Source organism: Tenrec ecaudatus, chromosome 1 (assembly GCF_050624435.1).
Source record: "Tenrec ecaudatus isolate mTenEca1 chromosome 1, mTenEca1.hap1, whole genome shotgun sequence".
In the NCBI taxonomy this organism is placed as follows: domain Eukaryota; kingdom Metazoa; phylum Chordata; class Mammalia; order Afrosoricida; family Tenrecidae; genus Tenrec; species Tenrec ecaudatus.
In genome coordinates this window covers 213,777,646-213,805,228 of record NC_134530.1, presented here as the reverse complement: position 1 = coordinate 213,805,228, position 27,583 = coordinate 213,777,646, and the positions used below count along the sequence as shown (strand labels likewise).

General features: G+C 40.0%; 1 protein-coding gene and 1 pseudogene across 1 annotated transcript in view; both read right to left on the bottom strand.

Annotated features, from left to right (window-relative positions):
- LOC142423373 (complement factor H-related protein 5-like) overlaps positions 1-6,984 on the bottom strand; it is a 108,179-nt gene extending 101,195 nt beyond the window's left edge. The window contains 1 exon segment of the mRNA XM_075528646.1: positions 6,927-6,984. Within this exon segment, the coding sequence (XP_075384761.1) occupies positions 6,927-6,984 (58 nt within the window).
- Positions 6,985-11,401: 4,417 nt separating this feature from the next.
- LOC142439464 (enoyl-CoA delta isomerase 2 pseudogene) overlaps positions 11,402-27,583 on the bottom strand; it is a 32,886-nt pseudogene continuing 16,704 nt past the window's right edge.

Below are 27,583 nucleotides of genomic sequence, written 5' to 3'. Positions count from 1 at the left end.
ACAGTGTTTTCTCCCATGAGTCTTCTTCAAACAACTCTTAGCTCCAATCAAATTACAGTTCTTTATATCCACACGTTACTGCCTGTGGATTTCTTACACTCAAAATAACTTTTCTCTCATCCTCCAATTAGCTCCATTTTGCGCATCTGTCCAAACTCATTCTACAATATTTATCAAATATTCACTCTATTGATCAGTCAAGGTGCAAGCTGTAAATGTCAATTTTCTTTTTTATCCAAGAATCCCCTCAGTGGAAGAAAGGATTTTGTGTTGCTTCTCAGTGTTCATAGATAATGTTCTGAGTAAAATTGCTCTCTAGCCTTGAATCGACCTCCTTGCTTACATGTCTGATTTCCTCCTGGGACAGCACAGGCTGCACTGAGACATGCTTGGGGGTTTCTTTTCTTTTACAGTTTCTTCGCCGTTGCATGAAGCATAAGATAATGTCTGAGTAACAGTTACTGAAAACATGAAGAGTTTCGCCCCAAAATATTATTCTAGTGTCTTGTCTTTGTCTTAGAGGCAGTCTCACCTTAGCGCAGTGAAACTTAGGGACCATTTAATACCTAGCTAAATTTTGGAAATAAATTTACTGAAGAGGCCAGTTTGCAGCTGGAATATGACTTTCTGGGTTAGTGGTAGCCAAGTTGCTACATATTTTTCTTCTTCACGTTAATGTTTATTTTCTTTGTCCCACCCTCCAGCCCCATTTAGGATTCCCCTTTTAATAATGTCACTAGCGGATGTCTATACCACCGAATCCACACCAAAAGTGTAGGGGGAAAGGAAACATAATACACCTTTAAATGTAGTTCTGCAGTGAGTGTGCTGTGAAGACAGTCCTCACGTGTGATATAAGCGGACATTCATAAAGCCTTTGACCCAAATGGACTAGCTGAATTAATGTCGTCCTTTTCCTTGCCTGTCTTCCTGGGAATCCAGGTGGGCTTGGTTGCTGAGTCAAGCTCTAGTAAGCTCTATTCACTGCTGACTCAGCCAATTTCACACAAAACTTTAACCCTCAGAAAGCCACGCAAACTAAAAACAAAACAGAACAAATCATCACACAGCTTTCTTTTGTATAAAGTGGGTCCAAGAAATATTTCTTACCAGCAAGAGTATAATAAAGAGAATTGTTTAAAAGGGTTTGGGATCAGACTTATGTAAAAATTTCCAAACAACTACAAGGAGCTTTATTTGGCAAACTATCTCTGGGAAGTCAGATTCTGGTACCAATGTAACTTTCAAAAATTTCTGGTTAAAACAACTGCTATTGATATTTTATGATTCCACTTGAAGAACAGGTGAGTATGACTATACTTCATGACATCCTGAAATCAACTACTATACAGTTCTATAATCAGTAACTGTGCAATAGAAGCCTTCCCCATCACTAACTCATCCCCATTGTGATAGTTTTAAAAATTGATCTATCATTAACATTGATCTACAATTACCATACCATTCAATGGTTCAATCAGGTCAAGAAGGACTGTCCAGTCATCCTCACAATCAACTTACCATCTCCCCTCCCCCTTCTTTTTACATAATGAAGTTGATTGGTCATTTCTCCCACTCTCTACCTCCATGTCCCCAGGTAATTATAAATACAATTAGTATGTCTATATTTCAATCAATCGCACTTACCATAAATAGATAACTATACAAAATTAAGTCGGACACCAAACAAGGGTCCATTAACAATGGCCATATAAAAACCAGTAGAGACCTCAACCTACCAGAACGCAGAGAATATGACAAGTTTAGAATACATTTTTGTTGGGCCCATGGGGAGATCCTCTTATAAGGCACTGCATTCTTGCCTCCCTACAGTCGCTAACATCCCCTTTACAAGGACCGATCACTTGGGTCTGTTGTCATTTCAAGCCAGTGTGTATTGGGGGGTCATTTGAGACTCATCCCTTACAGTGACCTTGTAAATGGGTTTTGACCTACCTCGATCCTGCGTTGTTTTCTGCAATTTAGATATTTTGAATTGGGCCACTGGTATCATTCCCTTTTCTAGGTATGGATCTTATTAATAGCTATATTTGGATGCTGACAATGTTTCAAATTTATACACAAGGCTTTCAGATGCAAGGAACACTTTTCTGAAGATCATCTGACATCAGAGTACTTTGTACAGTACATCAACAGGGTGCTGCCAGAGGCTCAGTCCAAATTCAGAAGAGGATACGGAGCAAGGGATATCATTGCTGACATCAGACAGATGTTGGCTGAAAGCAGAAACTACCAGAAATGTGTTGACTTGTGTTTTATTGACTATGCTAAAGCATCCGACTACGCTAAATTATGACAAATGGAGAGTCGGTTGAAATTGTCAAGGATTTTGTCCTGCTTTGATCAACAGTGATTGCTCATAGGAGCAGCAGTTAAAAGATCAAAAGATGCATTGCACGATGCACCTATATACTCGAGTATAAGCCAATCCAAAATTTTCAAACTAAAATTTTGAAAATCTTAGTTTGAAGATTTTAAACTAAATTAGCTTGAAAATGTGGGGTTGGCTTATACTTGAGTGTATACAGTGAGCCTGCTCCACACTACCCCTTCGGTACGTTGTAAAGCTAAGGAAATATTTTGAGGAATAAGTTGCACCTGGCCCAAGCCATAGTACTTTCAATCATCTTAAATGCATGTGAAATCTCAAATGCATTAATAAAACCCAAAGGGGGCGGGGACTAAGAATCAATGCCTTTGAATTATGGTGCTGGAAAGGATAGTGAAAGTAGCATGGGCAGCCAAAGGAACAAACATATGTTTTGGAATAACTACAAGCAGAAAGATCCTTAGAGGAAAGGATGACAAGACTGTCATACATACTTTGGACATGGTGTCCAGCAGGATCTGTCCCTTAATAATCAGGAATCGTACTTGGTAGAGGGGCAGCGGAAAGAAGAAGTCCCTCAGCAAAATGGATTGATACACTCACACTCGCTATAACAATGGGCTTCAGCATAGGGAGACTTGTGAGGATGGCCCAGGACTGGGTAGGGTTTAGCTCAGCTGTGCATGGAGTCGCTATGGGCCGGGTCTGATCCCATGGCATCTAACAACCTCTTCGGATTAACCAGTCAGAGAGGGGGTGATAATGTCTTTGCGATCTGGCCTCTGTTGGAACTTGTTAATTGCAGCCCTCCATCCTCATTTATGATGCCAGTGTCTAATTACATTCAAATGTAACAGTTTTCTTTTCGGAATAAATCATTTTTTCAAATTCTACCTTTTATTGCGAACTGGCTGAAGGTTTACAGAAAAGATCAATTTTCCACTCAAGAATACATACACATTCTTTTTCATGTCATTCATTGCAAATCCCAATGCTACCTCATTTATCCCATTCCTTCTTGTTTTCTGCTTTCCTTTCTCCTTCTCTATGTTTCTGAATCATGTAGTGGAGCAGATGCCGCCCTTGGATGGCAACTGATTTACTGCTCTAAGGTGAGCACCTCACTGACGTTGCTGTTTCTTTGACAGACCTGCTTATAGTTTGACTGAAAATTGATTCAGGCAGTTAAGTTCATTTCCAGAGTTAAAAGGTGACTAAAGGTCACAGTTTTGGGGTTCCTACCACAGCTAGCCATCTAGTGAGCATCAGATTTTTATGAGTTTAAATTTTGCTCCACAGTTTTCTCCTTATTTCTCCAGTATCCAGGACTTTCCAGAGAGCGCTCTTTCAGAATAGTTGGTTGTGGCAAATGCTGTAACATAAATACTTCTGTAATCATAGTAATTTATAAGTAGACGTATGGCTGGAGACACGGGCTAAATGGGGCTGGCAATGAGGGTGGGCATATCCATATGTGTGTGTGTGATATGTATTTGGCAGAGGATATCTATACATTGTATTTACTTTTGCTACAAATAAAACCATGAACGTGGAGCAATCAGGGGGCAACGCTATGAAAACTTCTTAGACTTAACCAAACACCTTGAAGAAATGAGTTGCTGGACCTGTGAGATCAGAACCATCATCTTGGGAGACATCAAGGTCAGTTGATATAACATAATCTACAAATGCTATGTTCTACATACTACCTCTAGTAAATAATTACTGAGGTAGCCACAAGTTCATGAGTGGTCATCTGAGATACAACCGTCTGGCCGAAGGAAAGAAGAGTGATCAAAAAGACACACAGAAACTGTTCAATGCGTCCGAGGACCCCAAGAACACGATTCTCCATGATCCGGAGACCAGAACAGAACTGCATGGTGAGTAAATCCTCTTAATCTCATTTTAAGGATTGAGCACTGTTTTTGCTGATGTGTTTAGTTTTCAGTGATAACCACTGAAGTGAGATTATTTTTCTTTTTCGTTGAGACTAGGAAATCTCTGTCAATAGAGAGAAAGTATTTTTACCCCATAAGCTACCTGTTTCCGATGATTATAACTCAGCATTAAAATGGAGAGCATATTAAAATGAATTTCAAGTACATAGAAATTATACACTGCAACTTTTATTTTAAAATGAATCTCAAAATGAAATAATATTCATTGCTTCTGGTTTCCTCTTTGGGGTTCTTGGTGGTGCTGTGTGTTAGGAGTGGGCTGCTAACTGCAGGGTTGTGGTCCCAAACCACCCGTCCCTCTGCAGGTAAAAGGCAGGCTGCCTGCTTTACACCCCCACAAGCCCGATGGAGGGTCTCTATGCGTCAGAATCAACTTAGTGACCGTGAGATTGCTTTTCTTTTGTTTGTGTTTCAATACTGAAGAGAAAATGTCCAAATAAGACTTGAGGTATATGCAAAACTTATTTAATTTTAAACTATATTTTAGCAAATATTGTTTATTATTTTGGCCTTGATAAAATAATAAAATATATACTTCTTGAAAATATATAGTAAAACTCCGTGATTCTTCCTAATGACCAAAAGTCATATAAAGAAATGCTCACAATCCCGTCACCTGAGAGATGCAAATCTAAGCAATGATGTGATACAAGCTTTTACTGAAGATCACAGCCAAGTTCAAAATAAACAGAAAAGAACAAATGCTGGAGAGGCTGCAGAGAGATTGTACCCCCATGCTGCTTGTGGTACAGTAAATAAGTTCAACCCCTGTGGAAAGTGATATGATGCTAGCGCAAACACCGGGGAGAGAAAGCCCACACCACCCAGAGAGGGCTCTGTTGGGTATATACTTAAAGAAGCCAGAGGCATATCACGGACAGATATTTGCACACCCATATTCAGTGTAGCACTGTTCATAATAGCAAGAGATGGAAACAACCTAAATGCCCATTAGTAACAGAAAGGATAAGGAAACTCTGGCACATAGACACAATGGAACACTATGAATTACTAAAAACCAAATGATCAAACCATGAAGCACTTCGTGATATGGTCTGACCTGAAGAATGTAATGTGGAGTGAAGTTAGTTAATCACAAAAGGACAAATATTTCACAAGACCACTGTTCTAAGGGAAATATGTCCTCAATTTTGCAATAATAAAAGATAGACTTTCATACCAAAGGGAACTGACTTTGGAGTTTGCTAAAGGGGGTAGGGCGGGGAGGGGAGAATGAAGCAATGAGCGGGACCTGGGTGGATGACCTGGGTGCGAGCCGGAGGAGGGAGAGGAAAAATAAAAAATGGGGGGAAGCAGGGCTTGCCTGTTGAGGGGTTGACTGGTGGATTAGCCTGTGGATCGCAGGGCTGATGCTCTGAAATGTAAACTGCCATCTATGCTGCAATGAGAAACAAACACTAAATTCCTGTTTGGGGTGTTTCTTTTTAAAGCTTTGTGAGGGCTTAGCATATTGCGTCTTTAGGATTAAAAGAATTACTAATAAAAAGAAATACTTTTAAAATACAGTGATTCAGAATGTATTTCCATGCATAGTTTCATCAGCCATCCTATCCCCTGGTAGAGGTGGTGTTTTCAATATTTGGAAACGATGGTTTTTATCTCAACCAGAATGGGCACGCGTTTTAAAAGCCAGAGGAAACAAAACTTTTAAGGGAAGAAACAAATACCAGTGACACCGATGCCCTTGCACCTCAGCGTGTCTGACTGAGCTCAGTCACGCAAATAACCTGCTGGTGTCTTACTGGCTTACAGGTAAAAACAAGCATTACTGCTTCATTAAAAGAGCTACGTAATGGCTAAATAATAACTAGATTAAAATAGAAATACTGGATTTTGATAACAATTGAAATCTTAAATTAATGAATATATGAAAACAAAGTCTCAAAACATTAAAAAAAAAGAAATCTAGTTTTAAATTGGTTTTAAGTTTATAGGACAATCATCCATTTGTATTTAATAATTTCTACACATTGTATTTCCTTTCATTCATTGCAATGTAACATTACTTATCTCACCTAGTCCCTGTGTTACCTGTTTCCATCCCTGTTTCTTTCCTAACATTCTGAACTTTGTCTTTGGGCAAAGGCTTCCCTTTGGATCACGCATGGCTGAGTTAGTCTAAGGCATGCGCACCTCCCTAGTGTTGCTCCGCCGAGAGACTGCTTGTTTGTCTGCAAATTGAAATCAGTTCCAGACGTGAAAGGTGACTTAAGAGCATAGCCTCATGAATGTCACCCCCAAATCATCCAACCATTAGGAAGGCTTGGCATTCTTGGGAATTTTTGTTTTTCCTGGTCAAGAGCATGGCAGAGTTTAGGCATACTTGCATTGGTATTTCCCTTGTTCCATTTTTCACTATTTAATTCCTCTCAGATTTCTGTATTTCTTAGCCATAAAATACACTTTAGAACTTAGAGAACAAAATTAATCCATTTTATTCCATTACCTCCATATTAGGTAGTTAAAAGTCATTTAAAATATCCTCATTATTTATTCCGTTAAAATCAATGTAGTAACAAACACATAAATGAACAAAAAAAATCACCACAAACATTTGAAAAGAAAGTAAGTATTCAGATTGGTCTTCAACTGACCTTGTCCATCCACAGTGGAAACCCATAAGATTAACATCACACGGATGAGGAGCAGCATAGCGGATCAGTTCAGTTGCCTACCACCAAAAATGTTCCAGCGATGCCACTGTTGATTTAAATCCCACTTTCACTAGCAGGAACGAGCATGACTTCAAATTTGAGTGTACTCACGGGAAGCTGGGTTAGTACTTCAGTAAATATCAAAGTTCACTGAGAGTTGTATGAAATCACTAAATAGTACGTTACCAGGTTTACTCTAAAGTTGTCATTTTACTTTTTTTTAAAGCAATATTAGATATGTCTGCTTTTCTCTTTGTGGTAGTGACTGGGTTTCTGAGCCTGGGAGCATGTAGAAATATACATTTGCAGCAGAAAAATAAAGCCCTGCTTGTCTTATTTTTAGTTTAGAAATCAGGTGCTTCAGAAGGCAAGAAAATGTGAGTTCTCTGACTTAATTTTAATCCAATATCATTAGCAAACAATCAGCCTCATAGGTGCTAGATAGTCTTTTAAAGACAGGCTCTAAGAATTAAGTTCATTCTTAATACTATATATATATATAATGAGAGAGACAGAGAACATTTACTAAGTTTTAAGCAGGACAAACACAAAGACATTAAGTCCAGGAGGCTGACTGTCCCTCCCTGGGCTGAGCGGAGATCAGCGGAGCTATAACACATTCGTTCCATGCACTCGGTCTGAGGGCAAGACAGTTCGCATCCCTTGTTAATGGCCAGAAAGGATTCAAAGAATGCTTCGTCCAAGTAGAGACTCTGCACATGGATGTTGGGTTTTCGCTCTCATCTATAGCTTTGGCCCTCTGCAAAGAGGGTGCTCAGAATTTCAGCTCAGATTTTTTTTTAAAGTGTGTTGCCCAAGACCATACACCAGCATGCATGGAAGAGGTGGAATTGGAACCAATAACCTTTTTGGTTGGTTTGTTTCATTTTATGAATCCTGTATTTAACGCCCAGAAAGGAAGAAGTCAGTGTGTCGTCACTTGTCCTTTATTTCCTCAAACACTTGTTGACACTGTATTACCTTTTGAGAGAACAGAGAGAATAGGACTTGTGGTTCTTGTTCTGGGCAGCAGACAGTCTAATGGGGGAAGACAGGTAAGAAAACAGGAAATGGTAATATCCAGCATGGTCTGTGTATGTTTTTGTTCTATTTTTCAGGCTGAGTAGTTCAACATTAATTGTTGGCTAACAATTCTTAGCTTAAACTGTTCTTTTTTATGAATTGGGTTGATACATATGGTATATCAAGTCATTTCATATTTCTCTCAAGTCCAGCAGAATTATACATTTGCTACCACAGTTTCCACAGATACCCCTGGACATCTTCCTCCCTTCACCCTACTGCCTCCATGTCCCTCTTCCCCCAAAGCCTTTATTCCACTTGCTGACTCTTTAGATTCATCAGTCCTGGTTTTCATATGCCCCCAAACCAGAAAACATACACTGCAACTTCAGAGGGCTACCCACAACAACCAAACACGCCTGGAATATTTGCTGATATGTACTATTAAAAACCGAAGAAGACAACACAACCCCTCAAAACAGAACCAGATCATGTCCAGCATGCATCCTAGGGGGAATCTGCTGACAAATTTGAACGGTTCATGACAGGCTCCTGCCTTTGGTCTTCTATTCTCAACTATGAATACACTGCATGTGGTGAGCTCTTCCCTTCTTTTCCTAAGTGTGGGCAGAGACACTGCACCAGAGGTTTACCTCCTGTATCATTCCATCAAGGAACTGTGGGCTCCCACACTAAACCATAGCCTTCTGAAAACCAGATTCTCCGATTTAGGTTCTGACTCCAATCCCTTCCTTCAATTTCAGATTGTATCTTCACAAATCTTTGGCGGCTGATGATGGTATGCTTTTTCCATGTGGACCCAGCTGACATCTCATCCAGATAGCTGCTAGTGGGGAGACAAGTTTTTAAGACCCCAGATACTATTTTATCTGACAGCCTGACACCATCTAGTTTCTTCACCACATTTTGCTATAGCACCCATCTCCTCTATGTTCATTTCCTGGAGGTGAGTATTGAGCAAGGTCATGATATAAAATGAATTGTTCTTAAGCTGGAGCTGGGATTTAGTGTGAGTCTCTAACCCATTCCTGGATTGTTTGTTTGTTTATTTGCTTGCTTCTTTTTTTAAAGTCTTTTAATGTATTCTTACTTGGGAATTATCAACTATTATGTCATTACATCCTTCAATCTCATCAAGCAGAATTGTATCAATGCTTCCATAATCAGTTCCCCAACATCCAATTTCTTTCTGGGTACCTTGACATCACCGCAGCATAGTTCACCATGATTTTCTCCCCCTTTTTCATGTATGCATTTATTTCAATAAAGTGATTTTGATAACTGCTTTTGCTGTGTGCCAGAGGTTTTAGTATGTTGTGTTACCATTCTCATTCGTTTCTAGGAACTTCCTAATTTCCCCTCTTATTTGGTCTATTATCTATTCCTTTTAGAGAAGTGAATTGATGAATCTTCAACTTATTGTCTTTATTTTTCTATTCTTTCTATTGTCTATTTTCAACTTAATGGCCCAGTGGTCACAGAAGATGCATTGAGTGCTCTCTATGTGTTTGAATGCTTTCAAGCTTTCTTTATGCCCCAGCATGTGGTCTATTTTGGAGTATGAGCCATGTGTATTGGAGAAGGATGTGTATTTTCTTTTCTTTCTTTTTTTTGGTGCTGAAGCATGGAGATCTCTATACATATTTCTGAGGCCAAACTTATCGATTGTCTGGTTCACCTCTTCAGTTCCTTTTCTGGGTTTCCTACATGTTGATCAATCTTTCTTTGAGAGTGGTGTACTAAAAACATCTATTGTAATTTTTGATCTAGTGATTTCTTCTTTCATCTATTTCGGATTTGGTTGATGAATACTGAGGGTTTTTCATTGAGTGCATGTAAGTTTATTTGGGTTATGTCTTCTTGGTCTATTGACACCTTGAACATTATGGAATGCCTATTCTTGTCTCATTTTTTGTGTGCCTTGAAATCTATTTTGTTAGAGATTAATTTTGCCACCCCAGCTTTTTTTAAACTGCCATTAGCATGGTAAATTTTCATCCTACCTTTAATTCTGTTTTTTCTTTGTTTGTTTTTTTGTATGTGAGTTTGTGAGTCTGTTTTTTTTTGTATGTGGGTTTGAGATGTGTCTTTAGATCTTTGGGTCTTGCTGTTTACTCCAGTATTCTATGCTGAATCTTTTTATGGGCATGTATAGCCTGTTAACATTCATTGTAATGATTAATTCATTGTAACCTGTAAATCTAATTGCAGGTTATACATTGTCTTCTCTTATCATTTTTGTTTGAAATTTTCCTTTCTTCCCTTTTTATAGGGTGATATGTGTGTGAGGAGTTTATTCTTATTCTCATTTCTCCATTTGATCTATGATGCTTTAGGGACTGTTTTCCATGGGTTGGTTTCTGGGTGGAGAGTGAGGGAGCAACATAAGGATCATGGTGCATGGGTTGCCGGTAAAGGAAATTCAGGGGAGCGTGGCACGCAAGTGTGGGGTGGGGGATCCCAGGGAAATGTGGCATGTGGATTCTGGGACTAGGGAGAGCCAGGGAACCTGGGTGTGGACCGTGGGGAAACACTAGGGAAATGAGCACACAGGTGTCAGGTGTGGGGCAATGCACGGGAACACATGCTGTGGTGAGCACAGCTGGCTTCTCTGTGAGTAAGCAGACAAAAGATTTCCAGGGCACTGTGAGATCAGGGCTTGGTCCAAATCTCCTGAATTGACCCCCTTGTGGGAAATGGGTCTGGAAAGAGAGTGTATGTGGATGAATTCTTCTAAAAAAATCATTTTATTAGGGGTGCTTAAGCTCTTATAACATTCTATATATCAATTGTATCAAGCATATTTGTACATATACTGCCATCATCATTTTCAAAACATTTTCTACTTGATTCCATGGTATAAGTTCCTCTTTTTTCCTCTCCCTCCACCACCTACTCCCTCTTGTGTATCCTTGATTTTATTGTTATTTCATATCTTACATTGTCTATTGTCTCTCTTCACTCCCATGCTGCTATTCATCCCCTTTCAGGGGTGGTGGTGACTATATATTCAATTTTGTGACAGGTTCCTCTTTCTCACCCTTCCCTCTTCCCGTTCACCCCCTACCCTTATGATATCGCTACTCCCGTTACTGTTCCTAAGGGGCTTATCTTTCCTGAATTCCATGTGTTGAGAGCTCTTATTTGTACCAGTGTGTGTTTTCCAGTCTAGCTAGATTTTTAAAGTAGACCTGGATTTATGGTAGTGGGTGGGCTGGGGTGGGGAGAAGTGTTCAGGGACTATAGGAATGATGTGTGATTCATTGGTACTATACTGCTGAAAAAGGAATAAGGGAAGTTTATTTAATTAAAATATGAGAAATCCAAATATCACACCCCTTTCCTTGATGTACTTGATTTGGCTGTAACTGTTACCACAGTTTTGGTTTCCTAGATAAGACGTTCATGACTGCATTTGCATACTCCTCTGACTGCCATCTGCCCTGGAAAACATGGCTTTCTTCAGAATTAATAGCATGAAGTTTTTCTTTCTCCAGCTTTCTGATAAGCTGCTTTGAAATTCTCATGGGATTTGGTGGAAACTTTGCATGTTCTTTGAGCCCGGTCCAAACTTCTTTCTGGGAAGTACTGTCTGGAAAAGCTTCAGTAATAAGTCCTTGCGGGAAAGTTTCTCTTGCTGTTACCTTCTTTCCTAAAATGAGCATCTCAGCTGCCTTACTGAGCCCATCATCTTCAGAAACATGTACGAGGAGTGTCCTTCAGGCCTCTGCCCCAAATGACTAAAGCAATATGTGATATCACTAACATATGTGATAGCAAATAGGCCAAGAAGGGTCACAGGATTCCCACAGCTGGGCCATTTACCATTGGAATTAGAGGCTATGGGGAATCTATAAAATGGCTTACAAAATTCCTCAGAAAAATGGCAGCATTTGGGGCTTTTCCCCCTATATCATCAACAAGGAGATTACTTGTGAGCTAGTGCAGATCATTTCCACTGCAGTAGCAGTCATCCATCCTCTCCTGTTATCACAGCTATGGGTGAATCATTCTAGCTTGCTATTTCAAGCGCAAGCTGAGATTTTGATCCATCTGATGATTGAATGCTTTTTTCCCCCTCCTTTTGTGGCATGGTTGAACATGACTTTTGTGATGCCTGAGGCTACCATCTCCAGACTATTTCCTGTTAGCACCAAGTTTCTCTTGAATGGAGGATCCAGATGAACTGTAATTGGACAACAACTTCATATAGTTCTGCTGGCAGTTTCCTGGACAGATTGCTAAGAGCATTCCATGAGTCCCATTTGGCCTTATTGATAAAACCAAGCATTACTGGGTAGGGCATGTTCCCAGGCCCTTCAGTGGCCTGCCTACACAGTGTGTGGGGCTTTCGCTGCCCTTCATTTCCTGGTTCTTTCTTCAAGATTTTCACCTGATTCACCTCAGGCTCTAGGTCCTTCTGACTGCCTCTCACTACTGTTCTACTCATATGCAGCTGAAGTACCGAGAAGCTAATGACTTGTACGGGACTGCTGTAGCCGTGGTGTCCAACAAGCCAAGAACAGATTAGAAGCAGCAACTGCAGATAGGAGATTAGTGTTTATAAGCTATGGCCTGGGCCCAGCCACCAGTACCTCTCAGTTTTACTTTGATTTGCATCTCTCAAATGGCTATCAGTTAAGAGAATTTCTTTACATGCTTAACCTCTGCCGGATATATAGTTTTAAGGAACACCAAGAACACTTGGTGTAATGTAGTTCACAAAGGGAGTGGTCTACATCCTCTTCTGGTGAGTAACCACTGGGATCTAAAAGCTTGGGAGAATCCATGAAAGGTGTGCCTATTCATCTCTCCATATCTAAAAGAAAAAATAAAATGCTTAAGTTCAAAAGTCATATGGAAAAAATACATCTACGTGGATTGAGGGACCACTCAAGCATCAATGTTCACATCTCTACAGACCAGAAGATCTAGAGAGTGTCTGGCTACCACTACCAACCGCTCTAATAGGGAGTATATTAGTAGGTCTTAGAGAGAGTCATGGAAAAGCATGGACATTTCCTTTACACCATAAGGGAGACCAGGCTTATCAGATGGATAGAGGTTGGTGGAATCCTGTGATTATTGTCCTGACTACTCCTCAAGGTCAAGACATTAACTTTCTGTAGATTATCAAAAGGCAGCATTTATTCAAGGACAAAATTAAAAGGATTAAAAAAGGAAGGGATGGAAGAAGTGGAATAAATGATGGAAAGTTGATGGTATGGCAAAGGGTGACTTGAAACAATATGTGCATAAATTATTGCATGTGATTATCTGTTCTGTGAACTTCATCTAATACCCAATAATTGGTTATCTGTTCTGTGAACTTCATCTAATACCCAATACTTTTTAAAGGAGTACAAAGTCATAGAAAAACTTCATGATCTTTTAATTCCATATTCCACAAATATTTAAAGCCCTTTTGTACAAGACAAATAAGACATATTAGGGAATTAGTGTCAAAATTTCAAATGTGCTGTCATGTTATTTTAATTAAATAAAGATGAACTTTCTTGATGACTGAAACTGAAGAATTGTTAGGATACTCTTCAAATGTTTCAAAATGATTTCTAGTGATTTCCTACAGCAAAATAATGCAACTAGTCTAACTTTCTTCTGTAGACAGCTCAAGCTATTTTGGTAAATTCTCATGTCTGAAAAAATAATAGGGCATGTTTGTGCAGAACTGGACTTTCTTTTAATGCCAAAGGTCCTCCATGAAAACGGTTTGTTTCTTTTTGTCATTCGCTAGACATAATTCTTCAGGAACAGGAATAGCTACAAGGGGCTCTAGTATTATGAATAGTTTGTGCACTTCCAGTAGGATGTAAAATGAAGTCCGGAATGCTGTGCACGTGCTCCAGCAGAAAGCCATTTTTATTGGAAAGTCTGAGTCTCTGACTGCCCACAGCAGTGAGAAGGTGAGATGAAACTCTTGTAGCCTTTGCTCTACTCAGTGGTCAGCTGCTTCCCAAGGTGAATTTCTCACCTAAAACCCTTCTATATAGTGCTATATAGTTCTTTATGAGCTCTTTTAAATGGAATTCTATCTTAAAGATTTTCTGTCATTGCAGAATTAAAAAAAAATGTTTCTATTAAACATGACACAATCAGAGCACACCACAAAGACAAGATACAGTTAAATGGAACAAAGTTCAACACTAATCTTTGCTCCTGTGATCTAACAGTAGAACCATGATGTTGTTGTTAGATGCTGCCCTGCCTACTTGAAATCATAGTGACCTCACATGGCAGAGAAGAACTTCCGGTAGAGTTTACTTGCCTGTGATCTTCACAGAGGCAGATTGCCTGCTCTTTCTCCCATGGATCTTCTGGCTGAGATCATATCGACAATTATTTAATTAATAGGATTGCACATAAGCATTTTTGATGTCAGAACTCCTTAATCCAAATATTGCTACTAGATTACTTTGTTAGCTTTTCTGCCTATACTATTTTTATATAGACATTTTTTCACACCGTATAATATCCAGTTTATATATGTGTATGGAGTTTATAAAAGACACTAAATTTTTAAAACTTTTATGTCAGTGTTATGATTATTATATATCCAAGGAAATTTTACTCTCCTTATAATCTGATCTGAATTATTAAGTGTGCTACACATCTTGTAAAAGATTATACATTTGACCTTCTGTGGCATATTTATCTATAGACAAATAACCCCAATACCAAATTCACTGCCATTAAGTCAATTCCAACTCCTAATGACCACATAGGACAGAGTAGCATGGTCTCTGAGGCTTTCCAAGATTGTCACTCATTAGGGGAGTAGACACCCTTGTCTCTCTCACGTGCAGTGACTGGTGGTTTGCAAGCGCGTCCCTTGCAGTTAGCAGAGCAAAGCATAACCGCTACAAGAGGAGGCCTCCACTGAGCAAAAGGTAAGTCAACATTGTGCACTGGTCAACCCCAAAACACATAGACAAAAGGAAATAAAGAAAACCAAATTCACTGCCAGCGAGTGGATTCCAACTCATACTGATCCTATAAGACAGGTTAGAACCGTCCCCGTGGCTTTCTGAGACTGTAATTTTTACAGGTGGTGATTTCCAATTGCTGACCTTGAGGCAACCTTACTTGTAACCACTACACCAAACAATTGTTTATAATAAGCTGCCATCATTGGTCTGGCTTAGCTTGGTTTTTTATGCTTATCATGCAATATTATTTTGAAGATGGAAGTCACAGGAGATCTTGTTTACTTTGAAATTAGAGTCTCAGTAAGCCTCTGACATGTTGAAAATGTTGAGCGTTAGGAAAGTGATGGACCAAAGCAGGCATTGAAGTAAATGCCTCCAGTTTCTTGCTGAGGATGCTTTAGGAACAGAACACAGAGTTTTATGTTTGGTCAACTTTAATAAGGTATGTGCTAATGTCAGGTATTTGTTTCAAGGATAATAATTCACTTCAATGTAAATTATACTATATGGCTAAAATTACATGGCCATTGAAAAATTACCGAGAAAATTTGATTATAATTATACAAAATTAAGGAAATGTATGACCTTTGATTACATAAATGTACTTCAACCATAGCATTAGCCACACTGAGGATAGTGCAGCTTCCCTTTATGACAGGTTGCTCAAAAACTCGCTCTGGTGTCAATGCCCCAAGTTCCCGTTTACAGGTAAATTCAATAATAATATATGTTTGGGAATGCATTTTCTTATAGTTTTCCATTTTAACATTATTTTATGTCTTTCCATCTGGTCTTCTGATATTATATATTCACCAAAAAGTAGATAAAACAAACAAAAAACTGCTAGTCCACAAAGCATATTTTTGTAGATATTCAAGTATAAACACAGCATTGAATAATGACTTAGGTATTCCTTCCCAACATGTTTTTGGTCTGTGAGAAATTATAAGTACATTTTAATATGGTGTCAATGATAAATCTAAATAAATTAACTCATTGCAGTCAAGCCAATCCTGAGGTATTGAGTGGAATCGAACCCCAGGTGTTACTAGCAATAAGGAATGTCATCTATAATTTTTATAGAGTAAGATTGCCAGGCCTTTCTTCTATAGCTCTGCTTGTTGAGCCCCAACTGCTCACCGGTTAATAGATGAATGTAAAACATTTGTGCCACTCAGGAGCTTGAAAACTGGTCAAGGCGACAAAAGTGGTGCATGATGCTTAATCCGTAGTAGCTAGATCATATATCAGAGAAACACAAGGCCAGTTATTTTAATATTCATATTTGATTGAAATACAGATCAACATCCTCATGAGAATAGATGTAAAAATTCTAAAACAACGTTTAATATTTGATGCAACTGTGGGAAGATACTCTTAATTGTTGTATATTAATTTTGTACACTGAATTGTTTTATTAATTTTAGGTATTGCCTTGTGGCCCTAGAAAGCAATTCAGTGATTCTAATTTAGTAACTTATCATCTTAGTTTTAAATATGAGAAGAATTCAGACACACAGATTACAGGTAAGAGGTAAGACAAAAATGCAAGAAATATTTTAAAATGAACTAACTATTAATGGACTTCTCAGGGAAGTTAGTGAGTGGCTACTTGGTTACGCATTGAGCTGCCAATCATATGGACAGTGTTTTAAACCTAACAATCATTCTGGAAATTCAAAATACACTCAAGCTGATAGCTGTAAATATAAATATTTAAATCCTAAATATACATTTTTAACAATGTTGTAAACACATATTTTGAGTTGGGAGAGCAAAAAGAGGACGCACAGGGCAAAATCAGGACTAGAAGGTGGATGTGGGCAGCTTTTCTTGCTCCATCCACATAAGACAGCCCTTCTTGCCCTTGAGAGTGTACAGGTGCATTGTCGTGAAGGAGCCGAATCCCCACCAATGCAGTCTGCAATGGCCTTAAACATCTCCCCGTAAATCCTCATGATCGTCCTATGTCCTGGCACACATCACTCAGTGCACACTGCCACCTCCCCAGAACAGATGTCTTTACCTTCAGCACAGACATCTCTGCCTTGAAAGCCAACAGATCCTCTCCAAAACCATTGATTTGATTATACTTGTTAAGGAGTGATCCTAATGACCCTCAGAGAAGTGTATGACTGAGAGAGCTTGCTTACAACCATCCTCTCTGATCACAGAGATGTGTCCACACATAACCCATTTGAACTAAACCTGTGTCTGTATGACCTGTAACCTGGGTAACACTAATTTGTGATTTCTTCTTAAATAACCAACTTTCCAGTTTCCTACCAATTTTTGAATGGCCATTCAATATAATTTGTCTCAGCTAAAAGTTTTGGCATTCCAACCAAACGTGTCTGTCCTACCAATGCCCTTTTAGTAAATGGCTGCAGTACACTTTATTGGCTTAAAAAAAAAAAAAAGATTCTCACTCTGATCTTTTAAATTACAGAAAGTGATGGGCTGGGACACAATTTTGCCAATGGTCAAAATATTCTTATTCAATTAAGTGACTTGTGCTCTACCATATGGGCATGGCCAGATCATGGTCCCGTTGGAAAGACCATGCCTTGAAATGAATGACTTTATGTATATTAGGATCAGTCCAATGGAACTCAGTACCACCCAAAAGAGTCTGGAGTGGAGCATGTTCTTTGGACATGGAGTTCCTGAGCAGACAACACCCCCTACATCAAGAAAAGAAATGTAACCCTAAGAAAATGTCCACAGTTTATAAAGAGTGGCAAACACAGTAAATCCAAGGGGTAGAGAGAGAACAGCAGCATTTTGAGCAGCAGAACTGTGAGCGCAGCCATGACCTTGCCAGCCTAGGAAGAGAGAACTGAGTGCTATTAGTTATGATTATCTCTGGAAGAGGAGGATTCCTTCAGGCATTAGTCCATGGAGCTATAATTCTTTACATGCAGGACAGAGGCCTGCATGTGCCCCTGGCTAGAGCTCCCTAAGCCCTCTAGGTTGGCCCTCAGGCAGCATAGAGTGAGCCAGTAGGGAGACAGTAATGGAGACATTGACAGACTGACAGGAAAAGCACAGGAGAACCTGGGCAGAGAGTTCCCTGAGGACAAGGCAGAGCCAAGGGAGGCCCAGGGCACAGCAGAAGACTTGGGAGCATGTGCACAGTATCTGACTTAGACCACAATATGCCTGCCAGCAATGCACGAATAGAGGTTGGTAATTTGAGGAAAGCCAACAATTCCCCTTCAGGATCTGTTCGTATTGCTTGCTGTTTGCTTGCTCTAAATAATAATAATGATTTTCACTTTGCCAACACTGTGTCAGTATCTCATGTGCCCAACTCATTGACACATGAGGGCAGCACCCATGGTAGTTGAATGCACCTCATTCTTAGCAGTTTTATGGCGGCCAATAGTAAGACCTGCAGCCTGTCTGCATGTGCAAGCAGACTGACAAGCGGGCATAAATGGCTGCCATTTACCAACGTGTCTCTGAAAACCAAAACAGAATGTGTGAGACGCTTGATCCAACACACAGTCACTCAGTGTCTCCTTTCAACGGCCCGATACGTCCAAATCCCACTCTCAGCTCCGCATCTCTTCATTCCTCGTCTTACTTGAGTCCCTCTGTCTCTCAGTATACGGGGCTCCTTGCTGCCTGTCAGGACTACCACACACACACAAAGAAAACAAACCCTTCCAAATGCAAGTCCATTTGCATCACTGTCTTTATTAAACCCCTTCTCTGTCTTTTCATCAGTTATGAAATTGTCCAACGTTCTATGTCCTGAAATGTTGTAGATCATCTTGCCTTTGACGCCTCTCCAGACTTAGCTAATAAAATCATCCACACCTGGAGCAGATTCTTCTCATCCTGAGATTGCCAAGTAGTATTTTTATGTTAGAGCATTGCCCATGTTGTTTCCTTCTCCTAGAAAGCTGTACAGCTACTCTTTTTAAAGAAGAAAGCAAAAAGCAGGCACTCAAATAGTTGAAGGGATTATGATTAACCAGAATTTAATCATGAGTGTCAGCTTTAAATAATTTAAAAATGTGGATGTAGGATTTTTAAAAATCATTTTATTGGGAGCTCGTACAATTCTTATCACAATCCATACATACATCCATTGTGTCAAAAACATATGTACATTTGTTGCCATCATCATTCTCAAAACATTTGCCTTCTACTTGAGCCCTTAATATCTGCTGCTCATTTTCCCCCTCCCTCCCCACTCCCCCCCACCTCGTGAACCCTTCATCATTCATATATTATTATTATTTTGTCATATATTACACTGTCTGACATCGCCCCCTGCCCTCTTCTCTGCTGTCCCTCCCCCAAGGATGAGGCTATGTGTAGATTCCTGTAATCAATTCCCCCTTTCTAGCCCACATTCTCTCCACCCTCCAGGCATCGCCACTCTCATCACTGGTTCTTGAGGAGTCATCTGTCCTGGATTCCCTGTGTTTCCTGTTGCTATCTGTACCAATGGACATCCTCTGGTCTAGCCAGATTTGCAAGGTAGTATTGGGATCATGAGAGTGGGGGGGGGGGAGTATTTAAGAACTGGAGGAAAGTTATATGTTTCATCGTTGCTATCCTGCACCCTGCCTGGTTCATCTCCTCTCCATAGCCCCTCAGCAAGGGGTGTCCGGTTGACTATCATTGGGCTTTGAGTGTCCACTCTGCAGTCACCCACATTTTCAGTGATATGATTTTATATTCCTTGATGCTTAATACCTGACCCCTTCGACAGCGCATGGTCACACAGGCTCATACGTTTCTTCCATGTGGGTTTTGTTGCTTCTGAGCTATATGGCCACTTGTTTATCTTTGAGCCTTTAAGACCCCAGACATTATATCTTTTGATAGCTGGACACCATCTGCTTTCTTCACCACATTTGCTTATGCACACGTTTGGCTTCATTGATTGTATCAGGGAGGTGGGCACCCACTGATATGGATTTTAGCTGTTTACTGTCTGATAACTGGTTCCTCCTGCACCTTGTGGTCAGACGGGCTTGTTTGCTTCTTCCATGTGGGCTTTGAAACTTCTCAGCTAGATGGCCACTTGTTTATCTTCAAGCTTTTAAGACCCTAGACACTATGTCTTTTAATAGCCGGGCACCATCTGCTTTCTTCACCACATTTGCTTATGCACATGTTTGTCTTCAGTGGTTGTGTCAGGAAGGTGAGCACCGACTGATATAGTTTTTAGCTATTTGATTTCTGACAACTGATCTCATCTACACCTTGTGGTCAGCCAAGCTGGTGTGCTTCTTCCATGTGGGCTTTAATGCTTCTCAGCTAGATGACCTCTTGTTTATCTTCAAGCCTTTAAGACTCCAGATACTATATCTTTTGGTAGCTGAGCACTGTCAGCTTTCTTCACCACATTTGCTTATGCACACATTTTTCTTCAGCAATCGTGTCGGGAAGGTGTGCATCATGGGATGCCAATTTATTCGAACAAAGGGTTGTTGCATTGAGTAAGTGCTTGAGTGGAGACCCAATGTCCGTCTGCTGCCTTAATACTAGACCTCTAAATATATGTGCATAGATCTGTTTCCCCACACTCTTATAAATATATTTACATATGTACATTCCCGTCTTTGGACCTCTATAAATGCCCTTGGTCACCTAGTTCTTTCTTCTATTTCCTTTTACTTTCCTCTTGTCCCACTCTCATGCTCAGTCTTCATTTGGGTTTCAGTAATTTCTCTCAGTTACCTAGCCATTGATGACTCCCTACCAGGTCACTCACACCCTTCTTGCTACTGATTTTGGATCACTTATTGCTCCCCTGTCCCTGGGTTGATCAGCACTACCTCCATGCTCCCTCATCCCCTTCTCCCATGTCCTCCCGAAACCATTGGTCCCTTTGTTTTCTCCTCCAGACTATTCGTTCAGTCCATCTTATCTAGATAGATCTGTAGAGATAATAATATACACCAAAAATCAAGTCATAGCAAGATAGGCAATGAGTGAGAACACAGGTATGACAATAAAAAGGGAAACCAATTACCCATAGAAGAATAAATTAATTAAAAGAAAAAAATTTTTAAAGAAAGAAAAATCTGTAAATCGATAAAGGTCTGATTTTTGATCCCTAGTTGTGTCCTTCAATCAGGTCCAATGGGGTACCATGCTCTGACCCCAGAGTCTATCCTTTGTGATCCCACAGGGGGCTCCCTCCTCTGCTCCCACTGTTGCTGTGTTGCACACTTTTAGTGTGTTGCCTCAGGGTCACAGGGTCAGTCTGGGCAATTCCGGGCCCTAAGTCTCCAGTGTTGTGTTGTCCCCTGGGCCATCAAGGGACAATGTGGCTCCTAGTGGGATCAGCCATATTGTCCACTGTGTTCATTGGCTTTTCAGAGCGGGGATATCATCCTCCAGGCTTGCTGGGCCATGCTCTCTTCCTCTTCCTTTTTTTGCTCCCTTTTGTGCTGGTCAGACATGCCCCTTTCCCCTAGCTGGAGCTTCAGTGCTGTCCTCTCAAGTAAATTCTTCTGGGGTGAGGGGCAGTTGTCCACGTAGCTGGTATGGGGACCGAGCCCTGAGGCCCCTCCACTGGCTTCCCACTCCTTGTTGGCACACTGCAGTCATCTGGCACTGGCTTTATATCGGTCCCTCTTTCCCTGTGGAGACACCAACAATACCCTCCCCTTGGGTGAGTCAGTGCCCTATTCCTCCATCACACATCATTTTTTTCCCTTTCCCCTTTCCTCCCTCCACCGCCAATTTAGTTGGCTACCATCTGTACCCCTGGGTTTGGTCTGCCCCTGCCATACTATCTGGACCTCACTCCTGGAGTGTTTGTATACAGTAGCTTTTTCCCTGTGCCCCTTTTGCACTTACCTTTCTGTTCTTTCTTTTTTATAGATAAATAAATAAACTTACCTCAGCGGACTCATGTTATTCTTCTCCTTTTGTGTTTGGCTCACTTCACTTAACATAATTTCCTCCAGTTCTTCCCATGCATCGATATGCTTCATGTGTTCATCACTGCATTTTAGTGATGCATAGTACTCCATTGCATGTATGTACCACAGTTTTTTAATTCATTCGTCTGCTGATGGAAATTTGGGTTGTTTCCAACTCCTTGAAATTGTGAACTGTGCTGTAATGAACATTGGAACACAGATGTTTGTCCTTAGTTTGTTTCTTGCCTCTTCTGGGTATATGCACAGTAGAGGGATTGCTGGGTCGTATGATAACTCAATTTCCATCTGTTTGGGGAATCGCCAAATCGATTTCCATAGTGGCTGTACATCCCTACAAGTCCACCAGCAGTGGATGAGAGTTCCTATCTCACCACAGCCCTTCCAACACTTGTTGCTTTCTGATTTTTTTGAATTGTGCTATCCTTGAGGGTGTTAGGTGATATCTCATAGTTGTTTTGATTTGCATTTCTCTTATGGCCAATTAACGGGAACATTTTCTCATATGTTTATTGGCCATTCCGATTTCTGCCCCTGTGAAACTTCTGTTCAGGTCCTTTTCCCACCTCCTCAGTGGGCAATCAGTTTTTCTCTTATTGAAAGCTTTCAAAGTATTGTAGATTTTAGTAATAAGGACTTTGTTTGATGTGTCGTTGCTAAAGATGTTTTCCCAGTCGGAGGACCCTCTTATTACTCTCTTGGTGAATTCTTTCGTTGTACACAGGTGTCTTATCTTCAGTATATCCAACTTGTCTATTTGTGTCTCCTCTGTGTTTGTATCCTACCCTACTTCTTGTAGACTATGTAATCCCTGTGCCTAGGTTCTCAGATTTGTCCCTACTCCATCATTGATGGCCCTAATAGTTTAGGGTTTTATCTCCAGGTCTGTGATCCACCTTGAGTTTATTTTTGTGAATGGAGTGAGGTAAGGGTCTTGTTTCATTTTTCTGCAGGTAGATATCCATTTTTTCCGGCACCATTTATTGAAGATGGCATCTACTTCCCATTTAATATTTTGGGGGTCCTTATCAAAGATCAGTTGCCTATATGTTGTTATTTTTTTTTATTTCTGGGTCTTCAGCTCTTTTCCTTTGTCTGATTATCTGTCATTATGCCAGTACCACACTGTTTTGACTACTGTGGCAGTATAATACATGCTGATATCAGGTAGAGCAAGCCCTCCCACTTTGTCCTTCTTCTTGAGGAGTTCTCTGCTAATTCTGGGCTTCTTCCCTCTCCTTATGAAGTTGGTAATCTGTTTTTCCAATTCTTTGAAGAAGGATGATGGTATTTGTATCGAGATAGCATTGAACTTATACAGTGCCTTGGGCAGAACTGACATCTTTACTATATTCAGTCTGCCAATCCACGAGCATGGGATATTCTTCAATTTGTTGAGGTCGCACTTGATTTCTTGAAGTAGTGTTTTATAAATTTCCTTATACAAATCTTTTGTTTTTTTAGTCAGGTATATCCCTAAGTATTTCAATTTGTGCTTGGCAGTTGTAAAGGGTACTACCTTTTTAATCGTCTCTTCGGTGCTCTTGTCTGATGTGTAGAACAGTCCAATAGATTTCTGTTTGTTAATTTTGTATACTGCCACTCTGCCATATTCCTCTATTGCTTCCAACACTCCGTTTGTGGAGTTTAAGGGATCTTCAATATATAGACTCATGTCATCTGCGAATAATGATAATTTCGCCTCTTCCTTCCCCAGCTGAATACCTTTAATATCTTTCCATTATCTTATGTTGTTAGCTAGGACCTCCAGTACGATGTTAAAGAGGAGTTGGGACAAGAGCCATCCTTGTCTGGTCCCCTTTTTTCAGTGGATTTGTTTTTGTCCTTTCTCCGTTAGCTACCACATTAGCTGTTGGTTTTTCATATATGGCTTGTATAATATTCAGGAATTTTCCTTCTATTCCTATCTTCTTAAGTGTCTTAAACAGGAATGCGTGTTGGATGTTGTTGAATGATTTTTCTGCATTTGTTGATATTATCATGTGGTTTTTATCATTTTTCCTGCCAATTCGGTGAATAATGCTGATGGTCTTTCATATGTTGAACCAATCTTGCATCCCTGGTATGAATCCCACTTGGTTGTGGTGAATTATATTTTTGATATGCTTTTGTATTATATTGGACAGTATTTTGTTAAGGATTTTTGCATTGATGTTCTTTAGAGATATTGTTCTATATTTCTCGATTCTTGTGGCATCTTTGCCCGCTTTAGGTATCAAAGTTATACTAGCTTCATAGAAAGAGTTTGGATGTTTTCTGTCTTTTTCTATGTTCTGGAAGAGTTTGTATAGGATTGGTGTCAGTTCTTTTGTGAATGCTTGGTAGAATTCTCCTGTGAAGCCATCTGACCCAGGGGATTTTTTTTGTTGATAATCCCTTCATTAGCTTTTCGATTTATTCCTTTGCTATGGGTCTGTTGAGGTTGTTGACATTCATCTGGGATAACCTAGAGAAGGATTGGGTTTCCAAATATTTGTCCATGTCTTCCAAATTGTTGAATTCATTAGCATATAGACCTTCATAATACTGTGTAATTATCCTTTTGATTTCACTAGGGTCTATTGTAATGTCCCCTGTTTCATCCCTCATCCTTGCAAATGTCATTTGTTCCTTCCTTTCTATGGTTAGGTTTGCCAGAGGTCTATTAATTCTGTTAATTCTTTCAAAGAAACAACTTTTAGTGTCATTAATTTTTTCCATGGTTTTCTTGTTTTTACTCTCCTGTATCTCTGCTCTGATTTTTATTATATCTATCCTCTTGCTATTAGTAGGTTGTTCTGTTGACTCTGCTCTAGTTGGTGTAAGTTTTGTGTCAGCATATCATCCATGACTCTCTCTTCCTTCTTAATGTGTGCATTTATTGCTTTCAACCATCCTCTGATAAATTCCTTTGCTGTGTCCCACAGGTTTTGGTATGTCATATTTACATTCTCATTAGTTTCTAGAAACTTCCTGATTTCATCTCTGATCTGGGTCAATACCCACTCCTTTTGCAATAGGAAATTGTTCATTCTCCAATTTTTGACCCTTGTTTTCTTCACTGTCCTGTAATTTCCTGCTTTATGGCACAATGATTGGAGAGAGATGTCTATATAATCCCTATGTGCTTGTATTTACTCAAGTTCAACTTGTGTCCCAGCATGTGGTCTATTTTTGAATATGATCCGTGTGAACATGAAAAGAATGTGAATTTTTTTGCATGTGGGTGGAAAGCTCTGAAAATATCTATCAAGTCAGGTCGTCCAATTGTGCTATTTAGATCCATAGCCTCACTGTTGAGTTTATTTCCTAACGATCTACCTTTATCAGAGAGTGGTATATTAAAGTCATCAATTATAATTGTTGAGCCTGTGATCTCTTTTTTCATCTTTTGGAGTGTTTGATTCATGAATTTCACAGGTCTCTCGTTAGGTGCATTTATGTTTATTATGCTCACTGGTTCTTGGTCCATTGTTCCCTTGAGCATTATAGAGTGCCCCTCATTGTCTCTTGTTATGGCCTGTATCTTAAGTTCATTTTGGTCAGATATTAAGATCACTACCCCTGCTTTTCTTGCATTACCATTTGTTTGGTATATATTTTTCCAGCCTTTAATTGTCAACCTGTTTTTGTCTATAAGCTTGAGATGAGTCTCCTGGAGGCAGCAAATCGATGGGTTGTATTTCCTGAGTCAGTCTATTAGCCTCTGCCTTTTAATGCCTGAGTTCAGGCCATTGATATTCCGTGTTATTATATCTATCTGTAGACTCAGTGATGTCACATTGTACCTCTTGTGATGGATATTTTAATATCTACTTGTCTTATCCGCTTGTTTTGTGTGAGTGGATTATGTTTGCCTTCTTTCCAATAACGAGCTGTTGCTACCTTGGGGGACTGTGTCTTCTTTGTTGCCCTATGGGTGGAGATGTTCTAGATGCTGGTCTCTTATTTGCCCTTGGTGGGTGTTGATCTTCTGCCAATACTGGATGAGCAAGGATCTTTTGTAGGGCTGGGTTTGTTTTTATATATTCTTTGAGGTTGTGCCTGTCTGGGAAGACTCTTGCTTCTCATTCTATATTAATAGATAATTTTACTCGGTAAAGTATTCTTGGGTTTGCGTTGTTTTCCTTCAATTTTTGGAATATTTTACTCCATTCCCTCCTCTTCATCGTTTTTGCTGATAGATCTGAACATACTCTTATTTGATTACCTTTATACGTGATTGTTTGGTTTTCCCTAGCTGCTTTTATGATCTTCTTTTCCTCATAGTTGGATAATTTGACAATTATGTGTCTTGGTGACTTCTTCTTGGGATATAATCTGGCTGGTGTTCTTTCAGCCTTTTGTGTGGCTGCTTGATTAGCATTAATTAAGCTGGGGAAGTTTTCTTCTAGGAATTCCCTTGCTATTGTCGCTGTTGACTTCTTTGTTGTGTCTTATTCCAGTAGTCCAGTTATTCTAATATTGTTTCATCTCATAGCATCTGACATGGCTCTCAAGTTTTCCTCAGTTTCTTTGATTGTCTTATTTGACTGTTTTTCCTGTTTGCTAAGGTCTACTTGGTTATCCTCTTGGTCCCTGTTGCGATTCTCTGCTTCCTCAAGCCTATTCGCTAGGTCTGTCAATTTGTCCATGGATTCTGTTATTTCATTCCTTAACTCTTGTATTTCCCTTTGGTGCGTTGCTTTTATCTCCTCTATAGTTTCATCTTTTGTTCTGAATTGCTTCCTTCATATCCTTTATGACTTTAAGCAGCCTAGTGAAAATTTCTTTTTGTGGCAGGTCAATATCTGCTTCTTCTATGTACATCGTTAGGTTCATGACTTCTTCCATCATTGTTTTCTGTTTTTCTTGCTTTTTTGTTGAAGCTCTTGGAACTGGTTGCTGTTTACGTGTTGTTTTAGAGGAGCCTGGAGCAATCTTCCTGAGTTGAAGATCCCTGGGCTCTCTCTTGAGGGATTTGTATGAGTCCTTCTATGAACTACCTGCCGGTAGCTGTTCTGAGGGGTCAGGCTCTCGCTATTTCTTCCTGTGGTTTCACCCTTATCCTAGTCAACCAGAATTCTGTTACTTGAAATGTGTGTTGGATATTCCTCTCATGTAACATTGGTCGGATCATTGTGGGCCCACAATGGCATCGCTTCCCTGGCCTATTTCTAAGTAGGCTTCACAGTTCTTGGGGCACCTTGGCTGTCCTGTGGTGTTTTTCTCTGTAGCTGTACTGCTGAGGAGGGCATGCGGGTATATACTCCTAGGTGTAGAGCTCTGTAGCTGGCAGGGAATTACCGTAGGCAGAAAGATTGCCTTGGATATTGGGAGAGGGTTCCTGCAGTAGCGTGGAGCTCCACTAACGGTGGTCAGGTGCTTCCCCAATACACTTTTAGGGCCTCAGGAATAAGGCTGGGAATGCCCCCACTCATTTAGGGGAGAACTGGACTGGCATGAATTCCCCAACTGCTTTCCATGCCAATAAATGTGGGTGGGGGTCTCCCCCACTTGGATCTTCAGAGTTGCCCTATGCAGAAAGAAGTGGCCTGGAGGACACTAGTGTCTTGTGGTAGGAAATAGAGTGAAATGAGAGGAAAAGGAGAGAAAGAGGAGGACACACATTGGGGCAATAATGCCAAACAAATGGACACTCACCCACGTATATCTAAAGTGCACAGAGTAAACAAAAAAGGTAGAAAAAAGT